The sequence below is a fragment of the Esox lucius genome, chromosome 13, assembly GCF_011004845.1.
Source record: "Esox lucius isolate fEsoLuc1 chromosome 13, fEsoLuc1.pri, whole genome shotgun sequence".
Lineage (NCBI taxonomy): Eukaryota > Metazoa > Chordata > Actinopteri > Esociformes > Esocidae > Esox > Esox lucius.
Window position 1 is genome coordinate 21,661,092 of NC_047581.1, and position 16,573 is coordinate 21,677,664.

The 16,573-nt window shown below is 41.0% G+C and overlaps 2 protein-coding genes across 7 annotated transcripts in view; one reads left to right on the forward strand and one right to left on the reverse strand.

The window, feature by feature from the left end:
* Positions 1-2,346: 2,346 nt before the first annotated feature.
* Positions 2,347-11,437, reverse strand: unc45b (unc-45 myosin chaperone B). 2 transcript variants are annotated; one of them, XM_010876466.3, is made up of 20 exons: positions 11,318-11,437; positions 10,427-10,597; positions 10,278-10,314; positions 9,960-10,135; positions 9,730-9,819; positions 9,416-9,583; positions 9,104-9,269; positions 8,569-8,739; positions 8,213-8,384; positions 7,442-7,742; positions 7,173-7,267; positions 6,279-6,420; positions 5,815-5,955; positions 5,526-5,653; positions 5,347-5,413; positions 4,943-5,056; positions 4,604-4,719; positions 4,002-4,119; positions 3,719-3,874; positions 2,347-3,466 (listed from the first exon to the last, which is right to left on the reverse strand). In XM_010876466.3, exons 2-20 carry the CDS (start codon positions 10,595-10,597, stop codon positions 3,194-3,196), a joined length of 2,802 nt encoding a protein of 933 aa, XP_010874768.2. In that variant the 5' UTR covers positions 11,318-11,437; the 3' UTR covers positions 2,347-3,193. The 2 variants fall into 2 exon arrangements, with proteins under 2 accessions (XP_010874768.2, XP_010874767.2); XM_010876465.4 differs by lacking the exon at positions 11,318-11,437 and adding an exon at positions 11,038-11,115.
* Positions 11,438-13,258: 1,821 nt separating this feature from the next.
* Positions 13,259-16,573, forward strand: part of pip5k1bb (phosphatidylinositol-4-phosphate 5-kinase, type I, beta b) — a 46,963-nt gene continuing 43,648 nt past the window's right edge. For 3 of the 5 annotated variants that reach the window (XM_020052667.3, XM_010876471.5, XM_010876470.5), the window contains exon 1: positions 13,436-13,621. The gene's annotated coding sequence lies outside the window, so the exon portion shown is untranslated. Of the gene's footprint in view, positions 13,414-13,435; positions 13,622-13,648; positions 13,801-16,573 lie in introns of those variants that run through there. The other 2 variants (XM_034296323.1, XM_010876472.5) reach the window with 2 other exon arrangements.

Sequence of the window (16,573 nt, forward strand, 5' to 3'; positions counted from 1 at the left end):
ATTATTTGCACATCATTGCAATCTGTTTTTATTTGCATTTTACGCAGTGTCCCAACTTTTTTTGAAATGAGGTTGTACATATGCCTCACACTGCAGAAAGTATTCTACATGTTGCCATGAATGCGTTCTATCAAATACTCAGAAGATTGTGTAGAGTAAAAATATGGTGTTAAAGCAAGGGGCACGGTGTAATAGCAAGTGTTGCTGGCTTTTTACTCCACCCACAATGCAAATGTTACTGGATGTATGATACAGTCCCCTCTAAAAGTAATGAGCAACAGCAAATTAACAAGAATGATATCATTAAAATAATGATTTTATATTTTTAATTAATAAAAAAATCTATATAAGATACCCAAGCTGTAGAAATCTCTCCATGTGTTCCACCTTATAAAAGTTGTTATCTTGCATGAAGTATTATACATTTATAAATATATAATTTATATTTTCCCCAATGTAGAATAGTGAAGACATCAAAACTATGAAATAACACATATGGAATCATACAGTAACCAAAAAAGTGTTAAACAAATCAAAATACATTCTTCAAAGTAGTCGTTGCCTTGATGACAGCTTTGCACACTCTTGGCATTCTCTCAGCCAGCCTTATGAGGTAGTCACCTGGAATGCATTTCCTACAGTCTTAAAGGAGTTCCCACATACGCTGAGCACTTGTTGGATACTTATCCTTCACTCTGCAGTCCAACTCATCCCAAACCATCTCAACTGGGTTGAGGTTGGGTGATGGTGGAGGTCAGGTCATCTCATGTAGAATGTCAGAACAACGTGGCAAACACTAAAAATTATGAAAAACCCATGAATGAATACGTTTCTATAAACTATTTACTGTTACTGTATATTTTCACAATATGTAGTATGCAGTGCTGAAAAGATTTCATATCATACGAGTAGAGTTTTCTTGCAGTCTTTTTGTTTGAAGGAAAAATGAGAAAACCGGAAGGGTTGTTGTTGCTGCTGAATCCCTAATGTTGCCTGCATGAAGCTATGCAGGGACCTGCCTGACCTGCCTGGACTTGCCTAGGATTTGCTGAGACACCGTATCTTGTCAGCAACACTAAAAAATACTTAATGGACACAACATTTCAGAATAAAAGTCCTTTGCATACAATCAGGAGCACCGCCAGGAATTTTGGGCCCCATGACAAAAAATCTAATTGGGTGCCCTCTGCGCAGCTGTTACCTATTTTTTGGGACCCCTGTAAGTCATGGGCCTTTGGAATTGTCCTAACTTTCCCCCCCTATACGGCGCCCCTGCATACTATAGTTGCCTGAAGTCTGCAACCTATGGAGATGACATCAAACATTAGGTATCGTTTCGTTCTCTTCCTGGCCTGTTGCATTCAACTTCAGTTCCTGCTTATTTTGGGGTCTTTAGCCTTCAGTTTTGTATTCAGCATTTGAGAGTCATGCTCATCTGAATTCAGATCGGGTGATTAACTTTCTAACTTTCGAAACCTTCACATTTTTGGCCCTTAAAAACTCCTCTGTAGCTTTGGCAGAGTGTTTGGACCAATTTTTCTGCTGCATGACAACTCATCATCCAATGACTTTAGAGTTTTGGTTGTATCTGAGCAGACAAGATGTTTTGTCCAGTACAGAATTAATCCTGCTGTCAACAGTCAAGACAGTGAGCTAGCTCCAGAGAGAACCATATGTGTCTAAAACTTAATACCCCCTCCACCTTATTTCACAAAGGAGTTGGTTTGCCAGAGTCTTTTCTTTCCAGTCTTTCATTTTGCCATCACTGGCACATATGAATAGTTAGCCCATCTGTCCAGAAGATCTTCATCCAGAAGTCTGCAGGCCATCCTCTTTTTGAACATAACTACTGTGTGCATTTCCTTATGTAGTTTGACTGGTGAAGTCTTCAGCATATTGTAGGGGCTGACACATCCATGCCTTCCTCCTGGAGAGTTTTTCTAATTGCTTGGGTAGTTGCTTAGCTTTTCTTCTTCTTTATTGTGAGCATTCTTTGCTAGTCAAGTTTAGAGATATTCCTTGGTCTACTAGGTTATCTGCTATTGCTGAGGTTTTTCTTGTTAATAAACCAGAAATCGGTTTTTGACAAGCCTGTGTCAGCTATGGAGCTGATCGATTTATTCTTATTTATGTGCCTCATGACATTCATTGACACTTTGGTGGTCCTCGTGCCAAAAACACGTGATAATGAACCTGACAGTGTGCACTTCAACCACACTGTCTCATTGTGTCTTTCCAAACATACTGGTATACAACACAACTAATATGGTATCACTGTCCAAATACTTTAGGAATTGACTATAGTCTACTAGTGGTCTCTATCAAGCCATGACCTTTCATGTGCTGTGAATTGAAAATCTTTTTTATTGTTTTGTATCCTTCCTATTATTCTTCCTGTGTTATGCATAATCTTAAAGTCCAACCAATTAAAAACACACGCTTTGCCTATTAGTGACTATGTTGTTATAAACTAGGTACACTCCTAACCAATGTCCTCTGTAGGTTACAGTAACCGATCACGAACACAACCAACAGACCATAGAATAGACAAGACCACTTAAATCCAGGTAGGCAATATTCAAGAATCAAAAGTATTTGCAAAAAATCTAATATTTATCCTTAACAGATGAAAAATACAAATATAATTAAAGACAAACCTCTCATCCACACAAAAACATTCTGTATAACTTAGAAAATAATTAAAAAAGCAAAACTGTCATAGAAATTAATTTGTACTGTCCCAAAATTCAGGAGAGCAGACCCTTCAGCTTTTCAAGTGGATCATCAGTTTCCTGTCCTTGGGTCTTTGTCCACAAACTTAGACCCTTTACACACTATCTCAACCTTTAGTCTGGGAGTTGTATCAGATTTTTCCATAAGTAAGTTTGGCTTTCTGTAATTTCTGTAAGTTTCAGTTTGTCATTAAAGGGCTCAATTTGTTAGTCCAATGTCCTGTAACCGGTGTTGGCCGACTTCCGGGACACTGCAGCCAGAGAGGGTTATGGGCATTTGCAAGTGGAAACACCGAAAAGTAAATGTCATACATGTTCTTGTTTCTGTATATGTGTGAGTTGTTTCTGGTTGATTGTTTTTTTTGTTGTACTTCGTCTCATTGCCACAATCGACAAATAACTTCAAGGACAACCATTACATACCAGTCCGTGGTACTGTAAAAAGGTTTGGAAATACTACTTTAAGAAGGGGTTGTGAATGGCTTGATGAGGCCGAGGTCCATGGCCTTGGTCAGGCAGGTGCGTGCCACATCGATCACAATTTGCCTCTTGGGATTGTTCATTCCTTTGCCAATCACTGACAGGATCTCCAGGATCTCACTCTCGATCAGCTTCTTGGCCAGCTCATTGTCATCCGAGTTCAGCATGTTGTACACAATCACCAACCCTCTGTGCTGGATCTGGGGCTGGTCATGAAGAATTAGCCTCTGAAGGATCTCCATCCACTGCAAAGTCTGCAGAGGGAATCAAGAAAAGTCAGTCAACTGTTTAAAATAACTTTACATCTGACAAGTGACGAAATAGATGAGGCCCCGCAATACACAATGATGTAATGTTAAATGTAATGTGTTGTGGCGATGTTAGCAATGTGTATGAATTACGTCATGCATAATATTCAATTTTGTGATTGATTGGGCAATTATTTACATGGGTCACTAGGTCACCCAGGTGAATCTAGTGTGAATACAACCTAAAAACCAACGTACCACCAGGGTCATCTTGGTGCACAGCTTCTTATTGGCTGCGGTGAGCATGGCTAGGGCTCCAGCTGCAGCTCTCTGGAGCTTTTCATCTTCCTCAGAGCACAGCAGCACCAGTAGCTTCAGTCTGTCATTCCCATCCTCCATGTAGCGATCCTGCACCTGGGGCCCCCCAAACGTGCACCCCATAATTTCATCAGTGACACTAAGGGACACGCTGCGTACCTGAAAATGCAACATGCATGCATGTGATGCCCCTGTTCTCTCAGGTGAATGGGTTTCCTCTCACCTCTTTGCACGTCACCAAGTTGCACATGCACTCTGTGGCTGCCAGTCTGATGTGGTCGTGGTCTTCAAACATATACTGCTCAATCTCAGGGAGAGCCTTCTCTTTAAGGATCTTTACTCTGGGGAGGTCAATAATAGGAGGAAATGATTAATATACCACAGAGCACACCTCAAAACACTAAAAACAGTGAAAAAAGGGCATGTACTCTGGAAATATCTGAAATCGAAGTCCTCTAGTGCAATGTTTCCCAATCCTGGTCCTCGGGACCCAAATGGGTGCACATTTTTGTTTTTGCCCAAGCACTCACACACCTGTTTAAAATGTTGCCCAACCACTTACACACTTGAGTGACTTAATCAACGTATCATCAGGTCTTTAATTTGAATCAGGTGTGTGAGTGCCTGGTCAAAAACAAACGTGCACCCCTTTGGGTCCGGAGGACCAGGATTGGGAAACAGTGTCATGGTTGTTAAAGACTCTAATTCTCTTATATTTCTCGATTATGTTCACAGTAAAATGGGTTAATGTATTCATCTGTAGTCTCAGTGGTTGTTTTGGGTTAAAAAATATTGTGTTGAGGTTGGTGAACAAAGAGGCCTCACCTCAGTTTATCATTAAGACCAGCCAGGTTGGTAAGGCTCAGTAGTGCCTCATAGTTCTCTACCCCTTCTCTCTCAGGCTGCAACAAACTAACCAGAGGACGGACCACTTCATAGATCTGTCAGAGAGAGAGCGATGCCAAGGCAGGATGGGAGCGCGGAGGACCAGACAAAGATGGGGAGTTGGAAGCATAAAGGGAAAGAGCAACATGAGAAGGAAGAATTTGAGGGACAGAGGAAGAGATAGAAGAATGCGATCCATTTAGTTAAAAATATTAATGAGTCCCTTCCCTTTCCCATACCAGCTCCCATGTAACAGGAAGTGATCTGGCAGGTTCTTACCCTCTCTCCTGGGAAAGCTATCTCTGGGTTGCAGGAAGATGCGATCTTGGCCAGGGCATGGGCGGCTCTTACCTTACCTATCGCTGTCCCCTCTAGAGCCAACGGGATCAAAGCCTGGAAGGAGCACCGCAAGATATACAAGGTTCAGACACAGACCCACACACCTGGTTTAATGCTTACTGTGACGTTTATGGCACACTGTGTAGTCTATTGTTAGGCAGACACCGCATGACTGGACCAAGCTCAGACCACTGTGACGCCTCAGGGTTTTGTTTCTCAATCACATTCTAAGTAAATACAGTCAGAAACTGGTGAGGTACATTTTGTGCATTACATGTACGTTTGGTTATGGGTTGAAACAGTGATAATATAGTCAGGTATCTGATGAGATGTCTGTCACTCACTTTACCCCCCCCTTGGGCACAAATCGTGCCACGGTCTTTGATATCATCTGCCAAGGCAAGAAACACCCTGCAAATTGAAGGAAACACCCATTGTTGGAATGTAATGTATTTAGCAGTATTGAATGTATTAATTGTTTGTTGGCTCTGGATAACAATGTTTGTGATCCAAGGCTACTCACCTTGACAGCATCTCTTTAGTCTGGTCAGTCAGAAGGGTGTTGTCTGCTTTTACCATGACCGACAGAGCTGAGATGATCCCTCCCTTTAACAGTTTTTTCACTCTCTTCTGAATGAAATCCTTCTTGTCCTAAGGGCATGGAAAAGTGTGTATTGTCAGCAGCTCCCTCAGTCAATATATCAATGACCTCACATAAAAATATAACTTTCACATTTATTTATTCTTAATTGATTTAGTGTACAGTTTTGTCCTGACATGGGAGGGAGGGGTGTATCTTTCTCTTGTCTTACTTTTGGGTGCTGCTCCGGGACGTGCTGCTTGGAGAACTTGGCCAACTGAACCAGCTCAGGCAAAAAATCTTTCTTCTCATAGCAGTTAGTGCAGTTGACCAGGGTACAGGCCACTGCATACAGGATGGTCTTGTCTTTAGACTGTATCACAGGGAAAATCATTTAAGGGTGACCTCTTCTCTGGGAAATATATCAAATGAAATATTTGTATATTTTTATTTAACAGAATTATTTTGATATGCACACATACAGTCAAACACATTATGCTGGAGAGCAGAGCCTGGTGAGCATTTTAGGGGGTTTGATCCCTTGTTCAATCATCATTGGTTAAAGTCTACTGAGATATTGATGTCAACAGCAGCCTAACTGGCAGCTCACTCTCTCCAGATAGTCTTTTAAATGTCACTGCACTCAGGTCATGGACTGTGTACGTTTTGACTCTCCTCTGCTCTGTCAATACCTACCTTGGCAAGGTCAAACATGGCTTTTAAGGCAGGCTCATCTTCAACAAATTCATCTTTTACATCAGCATCTTGTGTCAAGTAGGCCAGGCCTTCTATAGCCCACTTCCTTGTCCTTGTGTCCATGGCAGTGTTACACAACCACCTGACACACATGAAGAGGGTTATTAGGCCAACTGGAAATGGTCCTTTATCTTGAGATCCCAACATGCAAGCACACCACAGACCAACATAAATGGGAATCATGTCATTTGGAGTGTTTGTATTTTAGCAAGATATAACATGTTGATGCCTGGCTGACATATAAATAATACATAATCTGCAAATCTGGACAGTGTGCATATGTTCTCTATTTGACTCTATATTTGATTTTCTCAGTGTGACAGAGAATGTAATTCTGAGGTGCTGTTTGGTTTTGGTTTGTGAATGTAGCCTGTTATGTTTGGGATTTTTTGTTCTTACACACAACCTGTCCTTGTCCTTATTGTTTCCGCCTGTGCCTTGTTTGCTCCCTCGTTGTGTCCCTCTTTATGTTCCTCCTGCCCCACTGTTTCTGGTTGGTCACTATTGTTTGCTATTACTGTTGCCTGTTTTTGCCGTTTGTGTCTGTTAGATTTTATTCTTTTACAATTACTTTGTGAGTTTATCAAATTACCTATTACCTATTTGAATCCTCTGTGCCTGTGTCCTTCTAACCCATGCCAAATCATGACAGTAAAATATTTGTATATGCATTTTCAACATCACCATTTCCCATAAATATTTGTAAACATTCTATTACTTCTGATATTCAAATTTTTTGATAAGTCTGTGATTGAACATATTACTTAAGTCAACATTCAGACCACATGACATAACGACATATCCTCAGAGCTGACAGCCAAAAAAAATGTTTACTTCCTGCACTGCTTGGCCAGTTTTTCAGTGGAACCCTCAGCAAACTGCCTCATACTGTAATCATCTCCACCTGCAGAACCCAGCTTGCAAAGACCCTGGGGAAAACACATACCCAACAAGACACGTAGAGACGCAAAACAGTGAGTTCATGAACTTGCAAGGAAACGTACGCATAGATCAAACTCAAGAGACCTTGCAAGGCTTCTAAACACAAAGATCAATTAATACCCTGAAGAAAGCATGTTCCACAGAATGGAATGCTCACTCACCACTAACGAGCGGATCTTAATCTTCTCATTCTTGGTTTTCTTGTAGACGTCTTTGAGCAGCGAAACACCATTAGTGATAATGAAAGAGGCGCGGCTCAACTTTGTCGAGGAGTGGATCAGCGCTTCCACAGCAACCATCTGGTCCACCTCACGCTCTGAGCCGCAGAGCGCCACCATCATCTCCATGATGCCCTGGCGCCCCACAAGTTGGTTCCCCACCTCGAAGGGCCCCTGCAGCAGGCCAGACAGAGCGTTGATGGCGTGGATGTTTTTGTCCATGTCGTTAGGGTCAAACTTTCCTCTGTGGGCAGGATCGTGTGGAGCAAGGTTAACAGGGAGATATATTTTCCAGTCGATTTAATACTTCTACCCCCTATCTTCATTAGTAATTCATTAGTAATAATTCTACCCCCTATCTTCATTAGTAATTCATTAGTAATAATTCTACCCCCATCTTCATTAGTAATTATTTAGTAATAATTCTACCCCCTATCTTCATTAGTAATTCATTAGTAATAATTCTACCCCCTATCTTCATTAGTAATTCATTAGTAATAATTCTACCCCCTATCTTCATTAGTAATTATTTAGTAATAATTCTACCCCCTATCTTCATTAGTAATTCATTAGTAATAATTCTACCCCCTATCTCCAAGTGCTGTTACATGCTGCAGGCATGTACGTGTGCGTCGCCCCCAGGCTGTCTATGAGGTTTTTCTTGTCAGATGTGCTACTAACATGTTACTTCTATGTTACTAATGTTTTACTCACTTGATGTACTCGTCGCAGACCTCCCTGTAGTTGTCTCTTTCAGGGTCACAGCGAAGGTCATCCCAGAGCTTGTTGAGCAGCACGCTGGCGATGAGCTGCGTGTTTTCCGTCATGGGCAGCTGGTCTGGGAGTTCAGGGATCTGGCCACACACCTTCAGGATCTTCTTCAGACCTGTTGGGAAGACAGATTAACCAGTAAAATATATATATCAATGCTCCTGACTTAAGTATACTTTTACTACAATTTAGTCTTCAGTACAATCCAGAATATGTTTTTTTGCCTACAACTTACATAAAGGAACTTAATCAAAGGCTTATTTAGTATCACAGATTATGGTCAAAGCTAACCCACTTACCGTGGTCAATAGTGAAGAGGGTCTTGGAGTGGTCAGTGTCCTTTTTGTTCTTGCGAGGCACGTTCCTGGACAGAAGATTAAGTGCCTGATCTCTACCATATCCAGAAACCTTCTTGTTGATGAGCATATCCAACAGGGCCATCAGGATGCTCTTCAAGTCCTTGCCAGCATCTACAGGGAATCAGAGAAGGTTAATGTTTCATTAAGCGTTTTCAAAACAAACATCCTTAGAAGGACAAAATCTGTTTTCTAGATCAATGTCTCCCAACCTTTTTCAGTTACTGTACCCCCAAAATGTTTTTGCACTGCTTTCAGTACCCCTGAAGTACCCCCTCATGTTAATTTCACTAGTAAGTCTATGGTGTCATGAGTGTTTTCAAGTACCCCCTGTGGAGAGGCCAAGTACCCCCAGGGGTCCTCGTACCCCTGGTTGGGAACCACTGTTCTAGATGATAGAGGCGATTCCTATTTGCAAACAAGTCAAGCCCTTTGACGACAACAGGATACAAATGCAGAAAGTATATGGATTTCTCACCCAAAACCATGGCTTCCTCCTTGCCATAAATCCTCCTGTCTCCTCCTGTGAGGGAGTCATTGACGCACTGGAACAGGTCGGATGTTGCCAGGGCAATTTCCTCATTGTCGACGGCCATGATGCTGCACAGCTTGTCAATCCCCACCATGTGGATAATGGCCATGGCCTGGTTAGTGATGAAGATATTGGTCAACTGAGTGTGCAAAAGGGGGATTTTGGCTTCAAAGAAGTCTGAAAATGATACATTTCTGGATCAAGATCCCTTCACAGAGATCTTCTAATGCGCCTGTTCCGTCGTTCCCTGGCCCTCACCCGAGCTTTGTGTCCAGTGCACATTCCAGCAAAGGTGCGAATAGCGGCCAGGACCATCTCTACTTTTCCAGTCCCAAGCAGATCCAATAGCAGAGCCACTCCGTTGTTCTGGAAGATTCTCTCTGCGCCAGCATCTTCTCTGGCCAGAACCACCAGGTTGTTGGCAGCCTACACAGGACGAAACTACCGTTCATATTGGCAAACAAGTCACATCCAATGCATTTGATATCAGCTTAAATATACTGAACACCACAGAATTATGTTTATTACAATTAACTGAATCCAAGCAGCTAGTTTCTAGTACGGTAACGAACCTTTTCCTTCTTTTCCTTGTCTGACTCCTCATCAAGCAAAATGTCAAACATGTTCTGAACACGGGAGTCCGTGGAGAAAGATGTCTTCAGCTGTAGATATGGATGACAATATATATATATATATTGTTTTTTTCTTGTTAATAAAAGATAATAAATAAACCCACAATAAAATAATGTAATCCCATAGTTATTCAATGTTATACTTATGGATTGTAAAAATGGTGTCAGACCTTGGCTTGGATCTCAGCACCCAGCCTCCTGAGAGTTTCCAGGAAAGTCTTGTTTTTGGGCTCAATGGTGGAACACCTCTGGACATCTTTGAAAGCCATGTCCAGCTTGCCCAGCTTCTCCAGGGCCTGGCAGCGTCTGAACAGAGCTTTGACATCTGCTGCATCCACATCAATGGCTTATGGGGAGCAGAGAAGAATATCACTGATGTATAAACATAATCTATTATTTGTCTATTTGTCCTAGTGAGCAGCAAGTATGGCAAAAAGTTTTTTGTTCTTGCTGATGGCCGCATAATCACTGGACTGGATGTATTGTACCTTTGGTGGCATCAGAGGCTGCATTGGCGTAGCTTTCCTGAGAAATAAACAAAGAGCATTTCAAAACTTTAGAGGATTGGCTAATTACACAATAATTACAACTATTGTTTTTGCTTGATGAAGGACTGGGGTTTAAGTGAGGTATTTACCTTTTTTAGGAAACAGGCTGACCTGTTCCTGTAGATGATGGCAAGCACCTTTTTGTCCTTGCAACTCTTGATGGCTTTAGTATAAAACTCAATGGCCTTGTCCATATCACCAGCCTGAAAATACTTGTTCCCCTCATCTTTGAACTGGATTGGATCTGCCATCTCTCCCATCTGGTGGTTATAATTGAAATGATCCAAATGTTGGTAATGCTTAAACAGTACAGCCACCGAATGACTGATGCACACAGTAGACATGAAAAACAACACACGTTTCTCCATTGAACATGTATCTGATATACCTAAAAATATATTTGCAGCCTTTACTTAATCTGAAAAAATATATACCTACTATATCCCAATTTGTTCTAGGTAGAAGCTTTCAACTTAACAACAAATTGCAAATGAAGGCACACTTAACTCAAGACGAATGCCAGCTAAAACATCATTTTAAGAAGGTTACTGTTTTTTGTGAACAGAAAATGTAGTCACATTTAACATTTCAAGCAGAACTCAACATACAAATCAACATGATAAATACAACCACAGTTTCCTCAAAATGACTAAAATACTACAAAAATATATAATATTTATGAAAAACAAACAATTCTTACCATTCTTACTATAATGTCTCCTGACCTGAGTCCCCTTTAACAAATGGCCTAGCACATGGTATCTCTAACTTTAAATGGCCTCCCCTCATGCCTTATTTGGGCATAATTTTGCACCCCAATGGGGGCATGCTACTGATATAACATTCTAATAGACAGGCACTCAACCTACCCTGATAGACAATCACCATGCCTCTGTTCCTATTCTACAGCCCTTTGGCAGGCACGTATGTCCCTCAAGACCATGTACACCCAACACATTTCCTTCTGCGCCACACAGTACCTTTAGGATTGTGTATTTCTTGTTTTCTCCTTTCTCCTGTTCTTTTTTCTTCCCACACTTGAGAAACTCCCTTTGAGCCTCACTATTAGATAGTTTTTATTTCAACTTATTTAAATGATATTTCCCCACCCCTTCAGAATGTGTATTTATACTGAATCTCAATGAAGTGGGCATGAACCAGGGGGGTTCCAATCAAAAAAGGGATGGGGGTCTACTTGACAAAGAACAGACACTGGAGAGAACTGTATATAGAGTTTTTACACTTTGAATTGGGTTTGTTACACTGCCTAATTGCTTTTATGAAATCAAACTGATTCAGAATCTGTTAAGTAACTGCTTGATAGTTTCAATTTCTGATACTTATTTCTAAGTTTTAACAGGGGCTTTTCCCTTGAAACATGGTCTGGTCCTGATTTGGTCTATTTTTGGAAGAAGTTTGTTGACAGCTGAGAACACACTAGCAAATGCTTGAAGGTTGGCTGGAGTGGGTGTATGTTGTGGGGCTCTGGCAGCCATTGACAGCTGTAGGAACACAGAAAGACCTGGCAGCTTCTAGAAAGAGAAACCTCTTGATAGTGTGTATGTACGTGTGTGTGTGTGTGTGTGTGTGTGTGACATGAGGCAGCTGCAAGGTTTCTACAACTTTCAGGGTCTACTTGTGGATGTAGTCTCCTGACTTATGTATTTCAAGTTGTTCTAAGCAGAATATATTGAAGGGGTAAAATAGTTAAACTGTGTATGCTCTTCTGTCATTCATTCAACATTATCAAAATCTAAAAACAAACAACACACAGCTGTCATCAATCAACTGTCAGAGGCAACTGTCTAAGTTTAGTTCTTCAGAAGGTTTCTAGGGATTTTCTTTGTCAACTGGGCCTCATGTTTGCTGTGGGTTTTATTGGGTCCGTTGTATTGGACAGGTTTGTTTATAAAGAAAGAATTCAAGGAAAAGAGATGCCAGCTCTCTTCTGACGCTGAATTGCATACAGCTTTGCTGACAGACATTCCCAATGTGAAATATGTTAATAGCCACTAGGGGACGTTATTCACCAGAATAAAACGTACCATATCAGCCTGCACTACATAAGGCTTGTATGAATGTTATGCTTAACCAAATGTTTGTCATCATCTCAAATCAATTGCATACCTAAACCCCAAGCGTTACTAGTCTTGCAACCTAAGTAGGTTTTGCAAAGATGGCTATTTTGCAAAGATTGCTATTTATTTTTTACGACAGTTCACACAGGTAAATATCGAACCCCAAAACGTGTTTTTATTAAGTAATATTGATGAGGTAAATGTACTCCATGTAGAAATGGGGACCGATGCTATGACCTGTTTTTCCATAGTTAAGAACAGTTAACCATCATCTCTGGTATTTCTGTCATCTTGATGCGTGCGCATTCATGTCCGCGTCAGTGTGTCGTATACTCAAAAAACCCATAAATGTATAATATAATGGTAACATAACGTAGCCGATGTTTAATACAACGTCATGGTGACATTTGTATGGCCAGCTCTAGCGCAGGAATACGTAATCGGGTGTGCGTTGTGACATGCAGATCTGCGCGTAAAGAGGAAATGTCACTTTTGTCACTTTTGACATGGTTGTATTAGCAACAGTAGCCTATTAGCTGCTTAAACGTGATCCTACTTTTTCTGGCCACTAGTTGTGGCGCTGTCAAGCCAAAACTGGTCCCTGAAAATTATATATATATATAGCCAAAGTAAATTTTACATTTTTTAAATATTTAATAAATCCAAACCCCGTTTTGCAATTATAATATATTGGAAGTGTTTCTAGAAGTCTCTTGAACAATGCGAAAATTGACCATTCCAGGTAGCCTATCTATTGGACTGACACCAAGGGACGCCCACATCAAGAAACTGCCCTGCAATTATATCATACTGGTCTGTGATGTTGGTTAAGTCTACTTCGCAGACGTTCCCGGAAGTCTTGCAATGTTGTGGATCTTGGTTGAAAAAAATCTGTGGTTAAATCTTCTGTAGCCTACCTACAATCACTGCCCTGTAGATGGCTGTAGATGTATTGCTGATTCAAGGTGATGATTTTATTAGGTCTGCATCACGGCAGGGTAGGTTGGTGCACTGAAAGCCCGAGAGGCGGAGAATGAGAACTACTACTCTCAGTATTGATACACCATAGATTACAGCAAAGGAGTCGCACTCACGGTCGCTCGCTCTCGTAATTACAGGAAACTGGAATACTCCCAGAAAGCTCACGAAAAGAGATCAACTTTGATCACTTGGGCCAGAGTTCGCTTTCCTAACGAGAACGAACTGGTAAGATTTCAATGCTATTAAAGCCATTTGATGTATCGATGTGGTATGCTATAATAGCTAAAATGACACGTTTCATATAAATTGCTTGGCTAAAGCCTCAGACTAATATAGCCGAATAAAACAGGCAAGATCACACTAACGGTGGGCATTAACCTTGCCAGACTGCAGCTCCATTCAAGGTACAGTATGCCGGGGTGCACCACTTGTTTTGTCGGCTATTGGCAAGCACGTTTTCTGGTGTCATCAACATTTCTTAGTATTAGTGGTCACGGAAAGGGATTAATTATTCTGCATTTTCAGGGCTTGACTATTTGAGTATTTCAACCCATCTTTGCTGCCCTGAGTAAGACTGTTTATTTAGAAAATAGTAAAATTATATAATTGCGGGGTGAAGTTAATTGGTGTAATGGTTAATTGGTGTAAACTTTAGATATTTCGACAGGAAGTCGGTCAATCCTTAATCACTGTGCTGTTTACGCTTTTACTGAATATTGATGATCAGAGAAATAGTCTTTGTTGTGGATTTCTGGAAATGTAGCCAAAAGCCTTTCAATTTTAAGCTGCTGGTGAAACCGATGTTATAAATGTCTCAACATATTCGGGGGACCTTGCTCTTTGTGAAACGGACTGCAGAGCTTTACACTTGGCATCGTAACTATGAGACACACTATTCTCGTTTCCAGGGGCAAAGTTACGTATTGGTTTTACTAACAAAGTGATGGCTGGTAATTTAGTACCATTCAATGTATTCCTTAACCCTGCCATTTACTCTAACCCTAACCTTAACCACAACCCAGTTTAAGCTTCATCTTGTCCTCATCTCGCATAATTGTCCTTGTTTTACCATCGTAGCTCACTAAGACAGTGAAACAGAAACACCTCCGCTGAAGATTTATAGATTGATGATGTGATTCGTTTTATATACTCTGTGCTGAAACTGACATCTAACCTACAGAAAACCTTTCATAGGCTACAGTACACTCCTTTTGGTTAATTAGAAAACCTTTCATAGGCTACATGCATGAGGTTACAGTACACTCCTTTCGGTTCATCAGAAAAGTATGTTATGTCAGAAATGAATCACCTTCAACTGTTTTTTGTGAGATTTTAGTCTGCAATTTTTTAGACATCCTTCCACATTCCTGCACATATTATACAAAATTTGAGCACCAGAAAGCTATTTGATTGGTTGGATTATTTGCACATTGTTCCTTATTTACAGTGTGTTTCTACACCTATTTAGCTTGTTTTATATTATGGACTTCCCCAGACTTAGCATTTAGGGAAACCTGGTTCCCATACCCTAGATAGGATAATAAAACTGTCCCATCGCCAGGGCCCATCATGTTAGACCTGGGTGGCAGTGCTTCAGCCCCCAGGGCTCCTTGTTTTTCAGACAGAATTGTCATGTAGCTATACTTCCAAAATGTACCTTGTTATTGGTTCATCTAAAATAACTGTCAGAAACAGCTATGATAGTAATAGTAGAAATGTTCAATAGCCATTTTGTTTTGATGTTATATGGAAAATAATGTTTTATTTGATATGCCAGTTTTGGGATTGGGTCATTTCAGAATGAATTGAATAAAATGTATTGTTGAACCTAGAATCCATCAGGGTTTATGTATGGATTTCGTCGGACATACCATGTCTCCAAAGTGCTACAAATTCGATCTGGACACCGAAGAGATTTTCTTCACCATCATATTAGTTAAGTTTTATTTACCATTTACAGCAGCTGGTAGAGTACTACCATGTAGCCCAGCTGGTAGAGTACTACCATGTAGCCCAGCTGGTAGAGTACTACCATGTAGCCCAGCTGGTAGAGTACTACCATGTAGCCCAGCTGGTAGAGTACTACCATGTAGCCCAGCTGGTAGAGTACTACCATTTAGCCCAGCTGGTAGAGTACTACCATGTAGCCCAGCTGGTAGAGTACTACCATGTAGCCCAGCTGGTAGAGTACTACCATGTAGCCCAGCTGGTAGAGTACTACCATGTAGCCCAGCTGGTAGAGTACTACCATGTAGCCCAGCTGGTAGAGTACTACCATGTAGCCCAGCTGGTAGAATACTACCATGTAGCCCAGCTGGTAGAGTACACGTATGGCGCTTGCAATGCCATAAGTGTGATTTATTTTCTGGCCAAAGGAGTTGCCCAAGCATGGTCTGCCAGTGCTGTGATAATTGTCTCATGTATTCTTGGTAATGTCACATGGTCAGTAACAACACCTATAATACATTAACCCGACATAGCCTGACTCCTATTATAAAGCACTATGCTACATTTGCCAAGAATAAAGTAGGCTCACAGTCCAGCACATTACCAGTGCTCTTTGCAGTAGTGTGCTACATTCCCCCCAGTCCTGAGAGCTGCTAGCTGGCAGACCATCCCATCAGCCTGCCTCATTACAGTACTAAGTGACTGGGACATAGATAAACACTGGAATGTATGTGTGAAATACCTCTGTTGGAATACTGAGTGATGGAGAGAGATGGCCAGTATGATACAGAGTATAGTATTAGAGTCTTGTCAATTCAGAGAATTGCCTCATGAGCAGATCTGGTGCTGGACCAGACCAGCTTTCACATGGACAGTCTCAGAGGAGTACTATTGTGTGTGACTTATGTCCAATTTAAACATGTATATTTTGTAACAAACAAAAACATCTGGTTATAAAAGTATGTCAATTAAACATCTAAACCTTTGGAATGAGATGAGAGAATCAAATACATTAACCATACCTTATTTGTACATCATACTTTTTGCATTTGATCATACTTTTTGCAGACACTTGAAATCAACTAGGAGGTTTTTCCTCTTTGGAATAAGTCATGATGAAGGCATTCTAATACTAGCGGAACAGAGGGCGGATGGCCTGCCCCATTTATTGGCCACAGATAATGTGGTCATGCTGCAGTTGGGATACTGGGATACTGGAGTTCTGTGCAA

What these genes read in the sequence shown, in the direction of transcription:
- unc45b (XM_010876465.4), bottom strand. An exon ending in GTCTGCGACGAGTACATCAA is followed by an intron (nt 7,743 to 8,212) that starts GTGAGTAAAACA and finishes TCCTGCCCACAG; the next exon opens with AGGAAAGTTTGACCCTAACG. An exon ending in GTGCCCAAGGGGGGGGTAAA is followed by an intron (nt 5,057 to 5,346) that starts GTGAGTGACAGA and finishes TGCTCCTTCCAG; the next exon opens with GCTTTGATCCCGTTGGCTCT.